We start from the raw sequence: 20066 nt of genomic DNA on the forward strand, positions 1-20066 counted from the left end.
TACTTATGCTTTTTTTTATTTTTAAAATACTTTTGTCAAATACCGCACTGTACAGGGAAAGTTCACTCAAAAATTAAAATTTTATATATATATATATATATATATAAGAAAATGTGAAAAGGAGGGGCTGCATCCTTATTTAACAAAGAGTCTATGGGACCTAAAACATAGATTATATGGGAAAATGCATTGGGGCATCTGATCATCACACCAACCGGGACTTTAATGATACTGCATTCTAAATACTTAGACGGCCACTGATGTTAGACAAGAATTCCTGGCTCACAATCTCTGTTCCAGTTTACCCCAAAGGTATTCGAAGGGGCTGAGGTCAAGGCTCTGTGCGAGCCGGTAAAATTCTTCCACACCAAACTCCCTTGCTTTTTGCAATGGGGCACAGTCATGCATTTTTCAAAAATATTGTATTTGAATATTTGGGCTGATTCAAATATTTAATATATACAATAGGGAAAATATTTATTTGATCCTCTGCTGATTTTGTAAGTTTGCCCACTTACAAAGAAATGAAGCTTCTGTAATTTTTATGGTAGGTTTATTTTAACGGATAGAGACGGCAAAAATCCAGAAAAAAAACAGGTATATTATATAAAAGTTAGAGACTGATTTGCATTTCAGTGAGTGAAATAATTATTTGATCCCGTACCAACCAGCAAGAATTCTGGCTCCCGCAGATTGGTTATGTGCCCATGTGGAACAAAGATTAGTCTTGACACTTTAAGAAGTTACTAATGTCAGCTCGTTAGGTATAAAAGACACTAGGGGTTGGGGATATATATGAGCAAAATATAATATCACGATATGACTAATTTTATATCACGGTAACAATATATATCAAGATATCGTTATTTCTTTTCCTTATAAAAAGGTTGTAATGACATTAAAATCTTTGATACAATAGAAGTTTCATAATTCTTATCACCAATGTCAATATCAAACTAATACAAGCCTAAAAAGAGACAAAAAAAAAACTTAAGCTCACTGAAGATAAATAAACAGACGTCCGTCCGTCCGTGAATGGCAGACAGGACGAACATTGGACAGCTTCCCCTTTAAGACCAAAGTCCAGATCCAATATACTGTTACATATGTGTTTTCTTTTTCAGCTGTTTACTCTCTCTTAAGACCTAAATCACCAAAAAATGTGCACTCCTCTCACACAGAAACAAAGATGGCGCACACACATAAGTTAGCTCTGTTGTTTGTTTCAATGGATTGAGATCTTCTCACACAGAAACTGAGGTGGTTAAAGATTAATGTCCATGCTACAGATGTAGTCCCTTGTTTAGAAACGAGCTCTTTGTTTTGTCCTGGCTGGCCGTTCTCCACCTGGTTCTGTCTCCCCGTGGTGGCGTGTAAAGATCGCAGTCATCCAACTGATGAAAAAGTATTACCGTAAACAATGTATTTTGCGACACCACAAAAATAAATGGTAGAGCATAATATGAAATGATAGACTTTTTATTTCGTCCATCCGATGAATATCGTAATATCGCACAGCCCTAAAAGACACCTGTCCACACAATCTGTATCTTCAATTCCAAACTCTCCCACCACCATGGGCAAGACCAAAGAGCTGTCAAAGGATGTCAGAGACAAGATTGTAGATCTGCACAAGGCTGGAATGGGCAACAAGACCATCAGCAAGAAGCTTGTTGAGAAGGAGACAACTGTTGGTACGATTATTTGGAAATGGAAGGAATACAAAATAACCATCAGTCTGCCTCTGTCTTGATCTTGCCTCATGGGGTAAGGATGATCATGAGAAAGGTGAGTGATCAGCCCCAAGGAGCTTGTTAATGATTTTAAGGCAGCTGGGACCACAGTCAGCAAGCAAAACATTGGTAACACACTACGCTCCAATGGACTGAAATCCTGCAGCACACGCAAGGTCCCCTGCTCAAGAAGGGACATGTACAGGCCCATTTAAAGTTTGCCAAAGAACATCAAAATGATTCAGAGAAGGCTTGGGAGAAAGTGCTGTGGTCAGATGAGACCAAAATTGAGCTCTTTGATGACTATGACCCCAAGAACCCCATTCCTACAGTCAATCACGGAGGTGGAAACATTATTATATTATGTATAATATGTATGTATGTATGTATGTATGTTTGTATAAAGAACAAAATCATTCAAGCTCAAGCAGAGCAAATGGAAAAAATAAAGCAGAACGTGCCAATTAAAGTACAGAACAAGCATACACTGGAGTCGGCCTATGTTTATTGTGTTTATATTGTCTCACATCAAATTAATGCTGAAAAAAAAACAAGATCCACATGAAAGTTGGCTCCTCCGTCTGATAACAATAAGAACACGAGCCGCCAAGATGTTCCAGAGACACAAAGATAACAGTGTGCTAAGCAAAGTTTCTTACATAGCTTTGTGTTTTCTGTTCTTAAACCACTCTCACTCAAGGAAACTTAAAGGAAGCATATGTCTCAAGATAATTTCCCTATCAGATAAGCTCTCTCTTTGGCTCACTTGGGGCACAGCTGCGCTTACCTGCAGTCTGATTGCAGTGATGGACAGCTGTCTTTCCTCAGTCGACTGGTGTTTGGATCAATTTCACTGATTAATTTGATCAAAAGTAATTTCATTTTCCATTTACCATACCATTTACCATAATTTCATTTACTATTATCCCTCCTCACCAAATGTTACATTTGGCACAATGCAGTCAGGTAGGTAACATCCTCCTGGTATCTGCCAAACCCAGACTCACCCATCAGACTGCCAAAAAGAGAAGAGTTATTGGTCACTTGACAGAACATGTACTCCAGAGTCCATTGGTGGTGTGTTCTTCATATGACGCTTAGCATTGTACTTTGTAATATGAGGCTGCTCGGCCATTGAAACCCATGAAGTTCCTGCCACACAGTTTTTGTGCTGGTGTTAATGCCAATGGAATTTTGTAATTTTTCCTTGAAATACTGAAGCCTGATTAAATAATGCTATTGCCTTATTGACATAACCCTCCCTAGGTTTGAGAACAACCTTGCAGTCACCGGGGCCGAAATTCAAGCAGGAGTCGTTGACTGAAAGAGCGTGTGTGTCACCCACATGCTTCACCGAAGCAAATGCTATCAAAAGTACCAACTTATAAGAGAGCATTTTTAATAAAATCAACTGCAGCGGCTCGAATGGTGGATACACTTTTAGTACCAAAGCTAGATCTCAAGTGGGGATAGTGGGTGGGTGAGAAGGGTTCATTTGTCTCGCTCCCCGTAGAAATTTGACCACTAGATCATTCCTGCCAACCGGCCGAATGTCAATATCCTTACAGAAAGCTGATATAATGGCGATGTATACCTTGAGCGTGGAAGGCGCGGCCACCATCTAAGCACTCTTGCAAGAAGGATACGTGGGCAATGCGCCAGCGTGAGCTCACCACTGGACCTGCCAGTTTCTACCTCAGGGTGATGTTGCTTCTTCCTCAACATAGGCGGTGGAGGAGGACTGCTGCAAGCTAAGGGTTGGCTGCTCGTTGAGAAGGAGGGCTATCCGTGTAAGGACAGTTGGGCTTGACAATTGCAGCTTCCGCTTGTCAAACAGCCCAGGAACTCGATTAGTCTCACGCAGACATTGTAAGGCTTGATTGACATCGTCAGTCTCACCGGGGAAGAGAATAATCCACTTGTTCGGACGATGAATCCACAGCGAGAAAGGCTTCTAGCGTTCAGTATGAAGAAGAAAGATTCGGAGGAAATGGTGCCAAGCGATGCATTAAATAGGGTGTGGTGCCGCTCTCACATTCAAACGCTTGAACGGCATTAGAACACAATAGCTTTATTCATTCAGTCGTCAGTATTTCTCGGAGAAAGGCGTTTCTTCCAATGCGTCAGCATCTGACCCAACGTTGAAAGACTGATTTTTACAGGAAACATTGACGTTTCGGGCTTTAAAGCACTCATAATAAATGTTGGAAGTGTTTTGTTGCATGAAGATGAGTGGTGTTTTAGCCTGTGTTCAATTTTATCTGTCTCTCTCTCTGTCTATCATCCTCAGTCTCAGTTTAATACCTTCTTGGCCCCCTCTGTGCTTCTTAAGTTGGAATTTGCCTTGATGTAGAGATGCTAATATTTGTGGTCGACCATCCGTTTAACCATCACAGTGCTCTGTGTTGACAGATGGAATATATATGAATGTGTTCCTTTAGCAAAGGTCTGGGGCTGGTAAATCATAAATAGTTATTTTATTCAATTTAAATGTGTTCTCTTTTATATATGAGTGAATGGTGCTTTAGCACCCTTGATAAACACACTTGATGACCGATAAACTGTTTGAGTCCATTTAAGGCCAAACGGAACATCATTAATTAAAAAAGCATTGGAAGATGTGACACTTCTGCTGCTCTCCTCAAACTCATGATCTTAAAAATACACTTTGTTTACACAAATCCCCACTGCCCATAGGACAAGATCATGTTTAAGACTACGAGGGGATTGGGGCCAGATGTTACCTCCTACATGTCCTGTAGGGGATTTGTGTGTATTTATTTGTAAGGAAAACACCAGTGGGATTCCAGACGATATCTAGTGTTGTGTTGCCCCAGCCCCACCCCCCACTTTCCTTTCTCTCCCCTCAACATGGAGCTTTTTTTTTTTTAAAGGGTGTCATTAGAGCTCCAGCTGGATTCGATTACATGTGGACAGCTCTGTGTTAATCAAACGCTTGGAAATAGCCTTTTATTTGTGCCGCATGTTCTTGGAGTTCCCTAATACTTAACTAAATGGACACAGCAGACTAGAGCAGATTATCCAGGCATGTAACCCCTGACTGGCATGTTTAGTGGAAGGCTATGTGGTGTAATCCTCAGAGGTGCATCTCGTAGTACGGGACATAATGTCCATAACCAGAACTGTGTGATCTGTTACAGCTGTGCGCTCTGAGGTCATAGTTGTGTCTTAGGAAATCATATGTTCCTTACCTTAGATGTGGGCGGCATTACGACTGTGGTTCTTCCTGGCTTCCATAAGTCATTTGTTAAAGTATACAGATGTTGCTCTAGTGGCTGTACTTGTACCCTATTTTAGAATGGAGCATTGCTGGTTCTACTAATATACATACATCATGAGTAATAGCCTCATTAGCTGGCAGTGGTTTTAGTTGCTAATCCCTACAATCTCAGTAACAGTTCAGATTAAGCTGTCTAGTGCTGCTCATTTTTCACAGGAATAGCTGCTTTATGAAAGTGTACAGCATGTAAAATGTTGCCCCAGTCTTGTTAAACGAGCTGGATTGTCAGTGAAAATACAGTCATTAAAGCAGCTAATGACTAGCAGGAGACTGCTGATTGGTGGCTTGGCTGCAGCAGGAGATGCTTTTGCAGTCTATTTCCGTTTGCAAACACTCCACTGTTTGCAAAAGGTTTATTTTATGTGCCAGATCTGAAATGATCTGACTTTCTTTGAAGCTATTGAAATGGCCTTTTTTAACTAATATCTAATATTGGCATGCTTATCATTAGATTTCCATATATACTAGTGTTCAAAGGTTTGGGGTCTGTAAGAATTAATTAATTAATTAACTATATTGTTGCAAAGGATATGTGTTTCAAAGAAATGCTTTTCCTTTAAATTTTATATTCATAAGAGTCCTTTCACCAAAATATTATGTAGCACAACTGCTTCCAACATTGTTAATAACAACAAATGATTATATAGCATAATAAATGATTCTTGAGCACCAAGATCAGCATATACTGTAAGTAAGCTGATTTCTGAAGAATCATGTGACACTGAAGATTCAGCTTTGTCATCAGAAGAATAAATTACTTTTTAAAATAGAAAAATATTTTACAATATTTTGCTGTATTTTTGATCAAACGAATGCAACCTTTGTGAGCATAAGAGACTCAAAACATGAAAACCTTAGCAACCTGAAACTTTTGAATGTAGTGTATGAAGGAAATATTTCAGATATTTTAGTTAGGGCTGCACAATTAATCCAATTTCTAATCTCGATTACAATTATGGATGCCATAATTACGTAATCGTTCAAAGCAGCAGTTAATCATTCAATGTCCACTTATGTTATTCGTTGTGCTTAAGATGCGTTTGTTCTTTCTACATGTTATCTTAAGGGTTTTTCCCATTATTTTAATTTTAGTTTTAGTATAACATTATAATACCATTCATATTTTTGCTTTTTTATAATTTAAAGAAGAAATCAATCCGATGTATAGTTGACATTTGAGGCTTAATACTATAGAAAAGAACGTTTTTCAGTTAGTGTTTTCAGCTTGTTTATTTTCATATAAAAATACGGCATGCAGTTGCATCAAACAATGGTATAAACATAATTTCATGTAAATTATGATTATCTTAATTAATAATCACAATTACAATTTCAAGGGAATAATCAACGTGCAGCCCCAGTTTAAGTTAAAAAAATGTTTTTTCTTAAAATAAAATCAATAAATAAATAATTATCTAATTCTCTGCCCAGTATTTTAATCTAATCAGCAATGATGAGATGATGTCAAGATGAATGTACTTAGACACTTGCCATGTTTTGCAGTTTTGTTATTGTCTATATAAAATGCATTTCCTATAGGGTCCTGATTTACTATTGGTCTGAATCATCTTTGTACAATTTTTTTTTTTTTAAACTAACTGCATTTGAGATACAAGCAAATGTAAAGGATTGTGGTATACTTCAATGTGTGGATGCTCTGCTAGTCTCCTCTTGGTTTTGTGTTTTAAGTATATGCGCTTTAAGCAGACTATAAGTACACCATTTGTAGGTTGATTTCTTCAAAGTGTAAACTTTAGTTGCGTACAGAGTAATAAAACTGCTCTACTTGTGCAGGTTTTTTTTTTCAAACGCATCCATTTCCCCATGTAAAATAGATGCCACACTGTGTGGATGTTCCAGCTGTGTATAGCCGTGTCAGTCCCATCAACCACGATGGTAGTTGGCTGCCAGTGAAACAGAAATTTTTATGTTTGTCTGCCCATTTTTTGAAGGGATAATTATTTTTAGACTGATAGTTTAATGTGCCCTTCTACTTTTGAAATCATTCATACACCCCTGTGTCTAGACTAGACTTTATTGGTGCTGTGAGTTAATCTAGCCTGGAATCTTATTGAATTTTGCTGATCCAGCAGGAATGATGCTTGTCTTTCAAGAGCCAGGCTTCCTAACTGCTAACAGCTAACGGTTTGTGACAACACTGATTTTCATTACAATCAAGCCATTTAATCAAAGTCTTCTGAAGAGACAAAATGGCTTATAAAATGGACAATGTTAGGCTTTTACTCGCATACCTACATCAAAAATGTTAAAAGAGAACCAGTGAGGTTCTTACGCATATAGAAGTTTTTATTTCTGAATGTTGTTTTTTGAGTCCATTGAACGCTTATCCCAAAAGATCAAGAACAATTTGATTTCTCATGATTCTTTAATGACCAATTTCTGTGTTGTTCAATACATTATATACTTTAAATAGTCTTTGCTTTAATGTAGACTGAATATGGACTGAATTTTGCTCTAAATGAATGCGTCATGCTTGAACATGCTGCATGTACAGGGGGTTGTTCATTCTGTCTTTCAGTAATGGTGAGTCATTGGGAAGCCGTCTGATGCACTGATTTGTTGCCAGCATGGTCAAGAACTTCACTGCCTACACATGCAAGTCAGGCAGTGATGGCTAGGTCTGCACGATTAAAAAAATAAATAAAAAATTCACCTCAGTTCATATGAATATGATCTAATTTCTTAACGACGGCGATTCACTTGCATGTATTTCCCTGCATTCAGATCATGCTGCATTCACATGTTGATGAACTGAGCGTGTGCGATTTACCTGTGTCTGTCTTTCTTCAGGTCAAGACATATATTAGTGGAAAAAAAAAATTAAATATCTCATTTTGTTCGCCTTCAGCAGATGTAAGTGGCGTTATGTACTAAAGCTTTGGAAACAAAAATCAGCGGTTCAAAAACATAAATATAAAAGTGATGAGAGAAAAGCTATGCATTTTGCTGCCTTCTCCTGCGCCGTCGTTACTAAGCAACGGGGTGAACATCTGTTGGCTTGATGACCACAGTTGGGACCCAAATAAAAATAATATGAACGCAGTCCAGCGGGGCCAGGTGGAGGGGGCAGCAATCGAACTCTGGTTTGGACCAGGCAATCAAACAAAGTGTGAAAGCACCCTTAATGATGACTCATTCGTAAAGAAATAATGGGTTCACATAATGGGTTACAATTTTGTTCAGTTTAACATCAAGTATTATATGCTCTTTAGCAAGCCACAGTATCCTAATATAGATGGTGTTTACTAAGAGAAACGTGCTCTCAATTCCCATGGAGAAAAATAGTGATTCACATTTTAGCAAGAATGGTGCAGCCCTTGTGACGGCCATGTCTGCTGTTCATCACACAGGCCTTTCTGAACGTCGTACTTTAACAGTCACTCATTTTTTTCCTCTATCCATCTTTCCTTCACCTTATAACTTATTTTCCAGAGTACTCTTGGCAGAAAAAGGATGTCTGAATATTTGTAATTGTGATTTAATTTAAATGGCCACTGTACTACTTTTTCTGTTTTTTATGGTGCTATGAGTATGATGGTGATTTATTATCTTCCTTATGTGATTTAAATTCATTCGGAAGCTTAGCGTAAATGATGAAGAGCTCATTTTCTGTATACGTTTAAAGTTGTCTGGCAGAGTATAGGTGCTATATTTGATGAAGAACTTACTTTGAAAGAGTTTAAAAATGATTGTCATGTAACAAACATTTACTTTGCTTCCCTGCCATTCATGACCTATCAGGGCAGTAAAGTGTCCATCAGATGTCCATTTCAGAATCTCTGTGGTAGTAGTAGGTCATCCAGGTACTTCTCAGCTACTGTTTTTCGAATACTGTGCATTTCTGACATACTACTCCTTTGGTGTGCTGTTATTTTTTGGCCTGTTATATAGTAGAGAAGCACAGTAGGAATATTTGGATGTGATGAAAAGGTAACACTGTTGTTGTTTGCATGACGTTTGTGAGTGATTAATCAGTGCTGCAGAGTAAATGGTCTGTGCTGGACTCTTGTTGACCTCTGTAGTGGTTGAATGGCAGCAGCTGCTGCGCAGATGTTCCTACCACTCACTGAGGTCACTTACCACACACACAGTGCAACTCAATACAGCAGCAGCTCTATGACCCTCAGACGCTATCTGGGATAGTGACACCAGTCTCACGGTGAAGTGTGTGTGTATAGTGGTTGATGACTTGTAGACCGTGTTCAGGGGGAAAAAAAAGTCATGATGTTCTTTCATATGCTGTGGTTTTCAGATTTACAGTAGAAGAGCTTGGTTCTTATCTTCTGAATAATTTCTTCCTTAAGTTGCTATTTTCGCAAGATGCTGTTTGCTTTCACCTTTAATTTTACCTTTTATTTAATAGGCTAATTTGGTATTTTAGGAGTTAAGTGTAAATGCTTGACTTTTAAGAGAGGCCTCTGGCCTTGAGTCAGCTCCAAAATCATGAGATCCTTAGTAGATAGACCAGGGTTAATTACTGTGGCTTTAACTCGTTCTTCATGAGGCTCTAACACACACACATCACTGATAGGATTTCCATCTTAAATTAGCTGTTTTTTCTCAAACTTGCCCATCTGTGATATCTATATCTACCACCTAACATGGTTAATGGGATTACATTTTTGGGTGAATAATTTGTCATTCATTGCTTAATTGGTAATGTAGACTTCTCCTTTGGCAATTGTGATGGAAAAAGAACTTTAAAGCTATTATGTGGATAAACCCTTTCAGGTTCAATTCAATATCGATTACTGTAGTTTCACTTAAATTGTGTTTTTTTTTTGTTTTTTTTGTTTTTTTTTGTTTTTTGATTAGCATTTTGAAAGTTTTCTTGCTCCCTTATTTGCTTGTCTGATCATCACTCTTTCTTACGGTCTCTATAGCTGTGAAGATCTGCAGTGCTTCAGAGTTGCATACGTCTCAAATTTATGGTAAGACCAAACCCTCTGTACCTCCTTCAAATTTAATAAAATGCTAAGAAATTAACAAAGCTTGTTTTGTTTTGAAGCAGTGTAAATGTCAACTAAAACTTGCAAATTGCAAATTACTGAGTTAAAATAACAAAATAAATGTTTGCTGAAGTACTAAAAACTAAAACTTAAATAAAGATGAATGCTGTATAGAAATATTTAGAAGCAAACTGATAAAAAAATACTAAAATGTAGTGAAGAGGTAGTAATAAGATCATTCATAATTTACAGGTTTAACTAAGCTAAATTAAATATTTTATTTTGACTATTTGAAGAGTTCAGATGGTTAACTTATTTCATTAGCCCATAGTTTCTATAGTAACACTGGTGACAGACATGAGTCATGTCTACATGAGTGTATGACTAGAGAATATAGCTGTTGAGTCTCACTGATATGAGTCAGTGGAAATGAATTGACTGGCTGCATGCGTTTCATTACTGTAAGAACTTGAGTGAGTAATTAGACTTCAGTCGGTCTGCTAACCTGAATGCAGCATGTGATCCTGTTGAAGGTCTATAAATGGAAGGACAATTTATGGAGTGGTATGATTTTCAGGTTCTTTAGAGTCACCAGTTGGCTGGATGAGTTGGCGCTTGTGGAAACATTGAAAGCAGAAGTCTGTGCTGTGCAAAAGCCAATAAATTGTTTGTAATAATTTACTGGTAAAGTTGTGGCTGATCAGACAGGAACTTTAAGAACTTTGTATTGTTCCAGTGGCACGCAGCAACAAGTGCTGGTATATATTGGGTGTTACTGAATAGAGGTGTTGTATTTTACTATAGAACTACTGACCTATAATAGAGATTCATTATATATAGATCAGTTAATAGAGCTCAGTATAATCAGAGATGCTGTCTACACTGGATGCGGCATGGCGAGACACCACAAATCCCTGACAGTAAACTGCTGCCGCTTTCTATTTATGACTTGCTGACACAAATTTCAAATGATTTTCAGTGGTCGCTTTGTCGTGTCCAGTGTAGACATTTTAGCTGATGGCATCGTCTATCAGCCCAACCCTATTTCCAAACTGCTTTTCTGAAAACTGCTCCTCCACCTCACCCCCGCATCTTCCATATTTTGGACATACAAATAGTCTGCCCCAAACTGGTGGGTAACATAGCAATAAAAATTATATTTTAGTTTAAACTTTTAAGAATCATTTCTGTTATGCATGACAGGGCTGCACACAAACAGTGTGACCAAAGTAGTCTTGATTCATAAGAAAATTATTCTAGTGAATCTTTTGTTTTAATGAATCTTTCTAAAATAGTCATAGACTTTAGCATTTTTGAGTTTGAAGCAGTCTGATGAATCCTTCACTGAATGAACCGAATCATTTGATTCAGTGAACTCCAAGTTATTACTTTAGTGATGTCTTGAAACAAAGCAAGTCCTTCTTTACATAATATATGCATATCAGATATTTTGTCACAACTATTGCATCTCCAGCAATGCACTTCCCGATCTATATATGTCTGGCTTTGATGGCTCAGAGCTCTACAGCTTGTCCCTGACATACAGTACTGGGCCAGATCACGCTGCCAAACTCATGCCCGTGTTCATTGTGCCAACTGTGCACAAGGGCATCCTCAATCCCCACAGACACACACACACAGACTAAAGATTAGCTAGATGCTAAGAGAAACTCTGAGTTTAAGGTAATAATTCTGGTTCTTTATTGTTTATGGATATCATACTGATTTTGAAGTGGGGTTAAACGGTGTTATAATTATCTTTCTGTTCCAGCAAGGTCTGTTTGAACCATGAAGTGAAACTGTATCCTCTGGCTAGTGTTATGTTGTGTCTTTGTTTTTCAGTGTGTGTTTAAACTAGTCAGTGTTTCATTAATGTGCAGTTCGGATGGTGCTGAAAGAGTAAAGGCAGCTGACTGGGAGTTCAGGTGTTAACAGTAAAGTGTGTGTGTGTGTGTGTGTGTGTGTGTGTGTGTGTGTGTGTGTGTGTGTGTGTGTGTGTGTGGACCAAATCCAGATATCTTTCTAATAACACGCATTGTCAAACAGGAAAAATATTAAAAGAGAGAGACCTTTTATACTATATGTGTATTAGAGTACCAAAACTAAAGTTGAAGCAAAAAGTTAAAAAATGTGATTGTTAATGTTTGCCCTGATTTAATTATTAATGTCACACACAAGTATTTGTATCTCTCATTCACTACTTTTTCCCCCAATTATTTTTATTGTACTGTACCATCCAAAGTAAGTTTTTGTTAAACTAGAAATTAATACTTATTTAGCAACGATGCATTACCTTCTAATTTTACATTGTTGCAAATAGTTTCTGGTACAAATAATTTCTATTTCAAATAAATGCTCTTCTTTTTAACTTTCAATCATCAAAAAAAAAAAAAAAAAAAAAATCACAGATTCCTCGCAAATATTACAAGAAATTTGTGAGAAATGTTTCTTGAGCAGCAATGATTTCTGAAGGACCATGTGGTACTGAAGACCTCACATGAATAAATTTCACTTTAACCCATATTAAAATAGAAAACTGTTATTAGAAAATTTTAATATTTCACAATATTACTGTTTTTGTTGTATTTTTAAATCAGCTAAAAGCAGCCTAGATGAACATAAGAGATGTCTTTCAAAAACATGAAAATCTTACTGACACCAAACTTTTGAACGGTAATGTCTATTTATTTTTGTATTATTTAGTAAAGGAGCACTTTGCTGACAATCAGTATCTTCAGTATCTTAATGAATCGGCATCAAGTAACACTGAAAATGGTTAACAATATTTGCATATACATATTTTACGAGAGTGTTGATTAGTCCTAAAATCAGTATCATTCAAACACACACACGTTCTCCAGCTTGTTGTCTTCAGTTCTCTATCACTCTCATTTCCCTCCTTCTCTCCACAGGTGCAGAGTCTGTAATACATAAGCTGGCAGGATGGTGGCGCTCTCTCTGAAGATCTGTGTGAGACAGTGTAATGTGGTGAAGACGATGCAGTTTGAGCCATCAACGGCTGTGTACGATGCGTGCCGGGTCATCAGAGAGAGGGTTCCAGAAGCCCAGACAGGACAAGGTGGGACACCTTTCTTCCTGTGTTCTTCGTAGTGTAGTAATGTTTACAGTAATTGCAAATCTAGTTGCTAAGGCTATATCATTTTGCCCAATTCAAGTTCTAATAGAGTGTCTGTTGTTTCTCAGCTTCAGAATATGGGCTGTTTCTATCAGATGAAGACCCCAGGAAAGGCATCTGGCTGGAAGGAGGCCGGGCGCTGGACTATTACATGCTGAGAAATGGGGTAAGGCCCTTTGATCTTCGCTCTCTCTCTATTTTACAAGCTCCTGTCAAATGTTCTGTGACATGTCTTTGCACTCTTGTCTTGTTTTGTGATGTGTCTTTGCCCACGTTTTTTATGCTGAAAGATGAGAAGAGGTCTTAACCCTGCTCTTGGTTACTTTTATAGTCTTTGAGTATGTGAGAGAGAGAGGGGAAAGGCTCCCCTTGGTGTCTACACTTACTGAGACAAGCTACAGTGCTGTGATTAAAGACATTTGTCACCGCAGCATGTGGTTTTTGTTTATATTTGTTTACACTTGTGAGTCTCTGTGCTTGTGCAGAGGAGTGTTGTGTATAAAGACAAAGCCGAATGCTTGTTCCCAGGAAGAAATAAAGATTTGTGTGTGCAGTGTAAATTGGGATGTGTTAAATGAAGATTTCATCAGTTGTGTTTTATCTTTTGTTGATCAAAAGACCTCATACACGTACACAGATTGCATTAAAAAAAAACTGCACAAACTGCTTCACATACGGATTCTATTTAATCTTTGTTTTGTAGATAATTTCAGTCTTCGGTGTGTGGTCTATATTTATTTTTGTAAGCTTTTTACTTTAAAAAAACTAAGTCGTCCTTGCATACTCAACAATTTATAGTCTTTTTTTGCCTTTGTACTGCACAGATTCGATTTTTATTTTTTTTATTTTTTTTATGCAGCTGGCTGATGCTAAAATCCAAGACAATGTCAAAATGGCTATGATGCAGAATTTCATTCAGAACCAAAGCCTAAAACCTAAGCTTTCCTTAAACTTAACACTATTCGTTTGGTGCAGTCAGGAAATGCTGGTCAAGTCCCTCTGTCTCTCTTTCAGGACATACTGGAGTATAAGAAAAAACAGAGACCGCAGAAGATAAAAATGCTGGATGGAGCAGTGAAGACCATCATGGTGGATGATTCCAAAACTGTGGGAGAGCTGCTTGTCACCATCTGCAGTAGAATAGGTCAGTGATGCTCTTTTAATATCTGATATACCTTTGTCATATACAGTTACTTTCTCATGTTCTTTTGAGGGGGCATCTGGCTCACTTGCTTGCCATAGACACTTTTAAAAAGGAAAAAAAAAAACTGTAAACTGTTACATAGTGGTATAGTTTTTATTTAAAGTGCAAGGTGACCTGGATTCAAATCCCAATGGTTTGCGCATACCTGTAGGTGCATTTCCATTGGACTGACCAGATATAGACATGGGGACAGTTGCATAAACATAGACACTATGTTAAGACTGTGTCTTACAAACTAGTTTGACCAACTAGCAGTTAGCCAAGGGTCTTTTTTTTTGGATTCACATTAGACCAATCTACCTTTTTGTAACTGACTGTAAAAAGTTATGACCAGTCTTGATGATGACTAACTTTAAGACTAGTCTAAGCAGTTTATGCAACACACCCATGGTTTCTGCCATTGCTTTTGAGACAAATAAATTTTCTCCATATACACTACCATTCAAATATTTGGGGGCTTTTTTTTCTTCAAAATAAATAATACTTGGTTTATTCATTAAGGATGCATTAAACTGATCCGTAAAGACATTTATAATGATACAAAAAATATTTTTTTTTCAATTAAATGCTGTTCTTTTGAACTTTCTTTTCATCTAAGAATCAGAAATTGTCATTTCCTCTCTTTCCAGGAATCACAAACTATGAAGAGTACTCTCTCATTCAGGAGGTGGTGGAGGAGAAGAAAGATGAAGGGACTGGCACACTGAAGAAAGACAGAACTCTACTGAGGGAGGAGAGGAAGATGGAGAAGCTCAAAGCCAAACTGCACACAGATGATGACTGTAGGTAACACATCAGCCACCGCATGCAGATAGACACTAAATTGTTCTTCAGCTGTGGAACTGCTAAATGGGCCATAATAAGTCAATAAAGTTGAGGTTTAGGATTGTTTCAGGATTTATCTTTGCTTCCCGTCCCCCTTAGTGTATTATATTCATTTTGTCTCTTAAGCACATTCTTATTTTATCATTTTGTGTAGGTTAATTTTGTTACATCTCCTTCTGTGTGCATGCACATACACTCACATTCAAAAGTGTGGTGTCAGCAGGTTATTTATTTATTGTAATTTGTTTGATAGAAATTAACTTTTATTCAGCAAGGAGTGACAATAAAGACATTTATAATGTAAAAAAAAGATTTCTATTGATCTTTTAAACTTTCTGTTCTTTAGAATCATGAAAAAATTTATCCTGGTTTCTACAAAACATTAGTAATAAAATGAGCACTAAATCAGCATTAGAGTGATTTCTGAAGGATCATGTGACACAGAAGACTGGAGTAATGAATGCTGAAAATTCAGCTTTGCCATCACAGCAATAAATAATATTTTAAAATACGCATTTACCTTTAAACTTAAATTGTAATAATAATAATTCACATTATTACTGTTTTACTGTATTTTTGATAAAATAAATGCAGCCTTGGTGAGCTTAAAATTCTTCTTTCAAAATCAATAAAAACCAGACATTTCAAGGGTACTATATCTTTTGTAAAGAAGATGGTAAACAGTTTTACTGTATAAAGAGTTTCTGTTTCTCTCACAGTAAATTGGCTGGATCATGGACGTACATTTAGAGAACAGGGAGTTGAGGAAAGCGAAACTCTGCTGTTGAGACGAAAGTTTTTCTACTCCGATCAAAACGTGGACTCACGAGATCCTGTGCAGCTCAATCTGCTTTACGTACAGGTTTGGCTCACCTCTTGTCACTTATTACATTTTGGTGAAAGCCACAATGAGCACTCAGCACCCCTCTTTGAGTGGTGTTATACACATCGCATTGATCTGCAAAGCAGTGTAGTCCCTGTTACCTCCTTCTGTCAGGGCCTCGTTTGCTGATCTGGATCATTTCTGCTGTGTGATTTCCAAAGGCTTTGATAACTGATGTGTGTCTCCTCAGGCGCGTGACGACATTCTGAATGGTTCTCATCCCGTGTCGTTTGACAAGGCTTGTGAATTTGGTGGAATTCAAGCACAGATCCAGTTCGGGCCTCATATAGAACATAAACACAAATCTGGATTTCTGGAGTAAGACCATGTCTTAATACTTTCAGTTTATAGTACACAGTGTTTACTGGCCCTCTGCTTCATATTGCTGAGAAATGATGTGTAAAATCCAGATGTTGTAATGAGTATATGGTCCATTTAGTTAATGGGCTTAACAAACTCAAATGAAAAGATGCGTTTTAATACTTTGGTAACATAACTCTAATGCCTGTTTGCATTTCAGTGTATTGTCAGTAATCTGCATGCTTTGTGCATTTCATTTCATTCAGCTTGAAGGAATTTCTGCCTAAGGAATACATCAAACAGAGAGGTGCAGAGAAGAAGATCTTTCAGGTGGGACAGTTTATCCTGCACTTTGTTAATAAATGCATTTTCATTTTATACACAGCTGTCTGTTTCTTAAACTTCTCTATTTGTAAGCAAAGATGTATGCGATAAATTAATTGGTTAGATGAGTAAACGCTTTATGAATTTTACAGGAACATAAGGCTTGTGGTGAAATGACAGAGATTGAAGCCAAAGTGAAGTATGTGAAGCTTGCGAGATCCCTCAGAACATATGGAGTGTCTTTCTTTTTGGTGAAGGTAAATGTTTGTGTGCTGTACTTGGATATATAAACTTTGTTTGTTACAGTGGAGTTTCCTGACTTTTTAGACTAGGGTGGATAATAATAATACAAATGTTGTTATTGTTATTATTTTGTCAGTGCAGTTTATTCACTTTTTTGTGTGTTTTTGTGTTCGGTTTGGTTTTGGCCTTTAGGTACAACCCAAAATTGACACCGTTTTCTGCTTTGATTCCCTCTGCAAGAAAAGTATTAAAGATCCTACCCCTGAGTTGATTAGAATATTAAGTGGCACTTGGGATGGCCAATCAAATTTCTTAAGTGTTTGCCTTCACATCATATTTCCGAATCAGCTCACGTATTGTAAAGGTGTTTTTGAGATCAGCAGTACTGAGTCACTTTTGTACCCAAGTCCAGAAATTGTCTAGTCTACATGTTGCCAATCACTTTCTCATGAGAGCTTTCATCATTCAAGAAGAATTCCACCTCTAGAATTATCCCATCGCTTCAGTGCATCTCCCCCCTCTCCCCTGTTCCTGGCCGGTGGTGGTCTGCATGACTCATGGACTGATTACAGTTCGGCTCTGCTTGAGTTATAAAGTTAAGGTGGAGCAGATGTGCTTGTGCCTAAAATAAAGATCATATGTTTCTGATTTTAGTTTTGTTCTGGCTTTTATTTATCACATATGGCAAATATAATTATTCTCTGTATTCATGAACTCAGACTGTTTCCAGGTTGTTGTTTTTTATCTGGGAATTAATGGTAAATACATTTGTGCAAAAAGCTAAAGTGCAAAAAAAGCTTTGGCAATGATTGACTGTACAACTCAAAACTCAGGACAGCACATCAGAGCTCAGCTTATCCATCTGCTGGCAGCTCAGAGAGAAAAAGTGTGAAGACAGAAGAAGGATGATAAGCTTAAGAGAATCTGAGAGGATGCAGGAAGAATTTTATTGTGGATGTATATGTGTTGTTATACATTTTGGTGGACCATTTTTATTGTTCTGGACATAGTGGATTAATCTCACTCTTTTTTTCTTTCTTTCTGTGTTTGATTTTGTTTCTCAGGAAAAAATGAAAAGTAAAAATAAGCTGGTCCCAAGGCTGCTTGGTATAACCAAAGAATCAGTGATGAGAGTGGATGAGAAAACCAAAGATGTGGTTCAGGAGTGGCCACTTACTACAGTGAAAAGATGGGCCGCCTCACCTAAGAGCTTTACACTGGTACTTGCATAACATACATATTCTTACAGACTTGCATTCGACTTGCAGATGGCTCCGATATCTCAGGTGCACCTCCTGTGCTTTCTTTTACTGTCACTTTTGTTTTAATGTAATCTGTGTGTGTGTGTGTGTGTGTGTGTGAACTCTGTTCCCATATGCAGGATTTCGGGGAGTATCAGGAGAGCTACTTCTCTGTTCAGACCACTGAGGGCGAGCAGATATCTCAGCTTATAGCTGGGTACATCGATATCATTCTCAAGAAGGCCAGTATTTACTCCTTTAACTGCTTTTCCCTCATGAAATATTCAACAATTTGTTTCATGTGCTTTCCTGAAAGAGATTCTCCTGGATTACGAATGATTTTCGTATTAAACATTAACAGTGTTCAGATAACAGTATGCACAGTGTTACCAGATTATACCTTATGTGAAAGTTTGTATAAAGTGTCTATTCACTTCTCTACAGAAACAAAGCAAGGACCGCTTTGGTTTAGAGGGAGATGAGGAGGCCACCATGTTAGAGGAATCTGTTTCTCCCAAAAAGTAAGACACGCACAAATTGTGAGTCGTCAGTGATAAGAACCATATTTCCTTTCAAGGTTTTGTCATTTCTTGCCAGTTGTCTTTGGAAATACTTCTGTAATCAGACCAGTACAGCATTACAGGAAACTCACAGTGGAAAAAATCACCTTATCTCAGACTCTGTTTATCTAGATGGAGCTGAGGTTACCTGTTCCACACAGTTTCTATACTCAGCTTGTTTTAATGAGTGCTGGCATCTTCTCTTCTTGAATAACCGCTGAATGCTGTAGTACAAACATAAAAACCTTTTTACTTTATTGTCATTCCTTTTATCTTTATATGTCCCTTCCTCTCTATCTGTCTATCACAGATCTACTATATTACAGCAGCAGTTTAACCGTGTTGGGCAAGTAGAGCATGGCTCTGTGGCACTGCCTGGGATCTTGAGGTCCGGTTCTGTTGGCCCAGAAACTCTGAACATGGGTACCATGCCCTCTCCACAACAACATATCACCACTGGACAGATGCATCTTGGACATATGCCACCACTGGTGAGTCCACATATACAAATGCTCATGTTCATAGACCAATTAATCAGCAAAGTTCATTAAAGTCCAGCATTTTACCTCATATTAGCCATAGGCCACCTTGCTGTCTAGCAGCATATCAGCATCAGACCCTACATAACACATAGAGGTTGACCATAGAGCTGTCACAGTTTGGTGGATCTGTTGGTGGATTAATGTGTGAATTCTGCCATCCGTAATTGGGGCGATCAGAGTGCAGCACAGCAGGCTCTTGTGGGAACCATTAACACCAGTATGCAAGCGGTGCAGCAGGCACAGTCAGACCTAGAGGAGGTGGAAGAGCTGCCACCACTGGGAGATGACATGGTGAGAAAATGCATACATGTCACTTCACATTTATTTTCCTGTATCCATTACCAATATTTTATTTTATTTTGAAAGTGAACTCTATTTGTGATGATATAGTAAGAAAATGCACACATCTTGGACTAGGGCTCGGCGATATATCTAACGATATGATCATGCGCATCTAGTCAGTAAATCTGGTTCCGTGATTACCGCTAAATCGCCATCACCTGCTTTCAAATGGAGCGGCATTTAATAGACAGAGCCGTAGATCACTGACAAGCTACGCAATATTGTGTTCATTATCCCAGATGAATCGCCTTCGATAATCAACGCGATATTGCGTACCTTGTCAGTGATCTACGGCTCTGTCTATTAAATGCTGCTCCATTTGAAAGCAGGTGATGGCGATTTAGTGGTAATCAAGGAACCAGATTTACTGACTAGATGCGCATGATCATATCGTTAGATATATCGCCCAGCCCTATCTTGGACACAATTTTACATTTACTCTCCTGTACCCATTACTATTTT

At 37.8% G+C, this 20066-nt stretch overlaps 1 protein-coding gene across 6 annotated transcripts in view; it reads left to right on the forward strand.

Annotated features, from left to right (window-relative positions):
- The window catches only part of LOC109064592 (talin-2-like), a 45200-nt gene that overhangs the window by 4894 nt on the left and 20240 nt on the right, over positions 1 to 20066 (forward strand). For 5 of the 6 annotated variants that reach the window (XM_042760023.1, XM_042760026.1, XM_042760027.1 and 2 more), the window contains exons 2-15: positions 9939 to 9986; positions 12917 to 13083; positions 13209 to 13306; positions 14155 to 14284; positions 14974 to 15126; positions 15889 to 16031; positions 16243 to 16370; positions 16619 to 16682; positions 16829 to 16933; positions 17984 to 18139; positions 18301 to 18402; positions 18605 to 18681; positions 19031 to 19211; positions 19440 to 19553. In XM_042760023.1, the coding sequence (XP_042615957.1) occupies positions 12948 to 13083; positions 13209 to 13306; positions 14155 to 14284; positions 14974 to 15126; positions 15889 to 16031; positions 16243 to 16370; positions 16619 to 16682; positions 16829 to 16933; positions 17984 to 18139; positions 18301 to 18402; positions 18605 to 18681; positions 19031 to 19211; positions 19440 to 19553 (1587 nt within the window). In that variant the 5' untranslated portion in view covers positions 9939 to 9986; positions 12917 to 12947. The remainder of the gene's footprint in view (positions 1 to 9938; positions 9987 to 12916; positions 13084 to 13208; positions 13307 to 14154; positions 14285 to 14973; positions 15127 to 15888; positions 16032 to 16242; positions 16371 to 16618; positions 16683 to 16828; positions 16934 to 17983; positions 18140 to 18300; positions 18403 to 18604; positions 18682 to 19030; positions 19212 to 19439; positions 19554 to 20066) is intronic. The other variant, XM_042760024.1, reaches the window with a different exon arrangement.

Source organism: Cyprinus carpio, chromosome A7, assembly GCF_018340385.1.
Source record: "Cyprinus carpio isolate SPL01 chromosome A7, ASM1834038v1, whole genome shotgun sequence".
Lineage (NCBI taxonomy): Eukaryota > Metazoa > Chordata > Actinopteri > Cypriniformes > Cyprinidae > Cyprinus > Cyprinus carpio.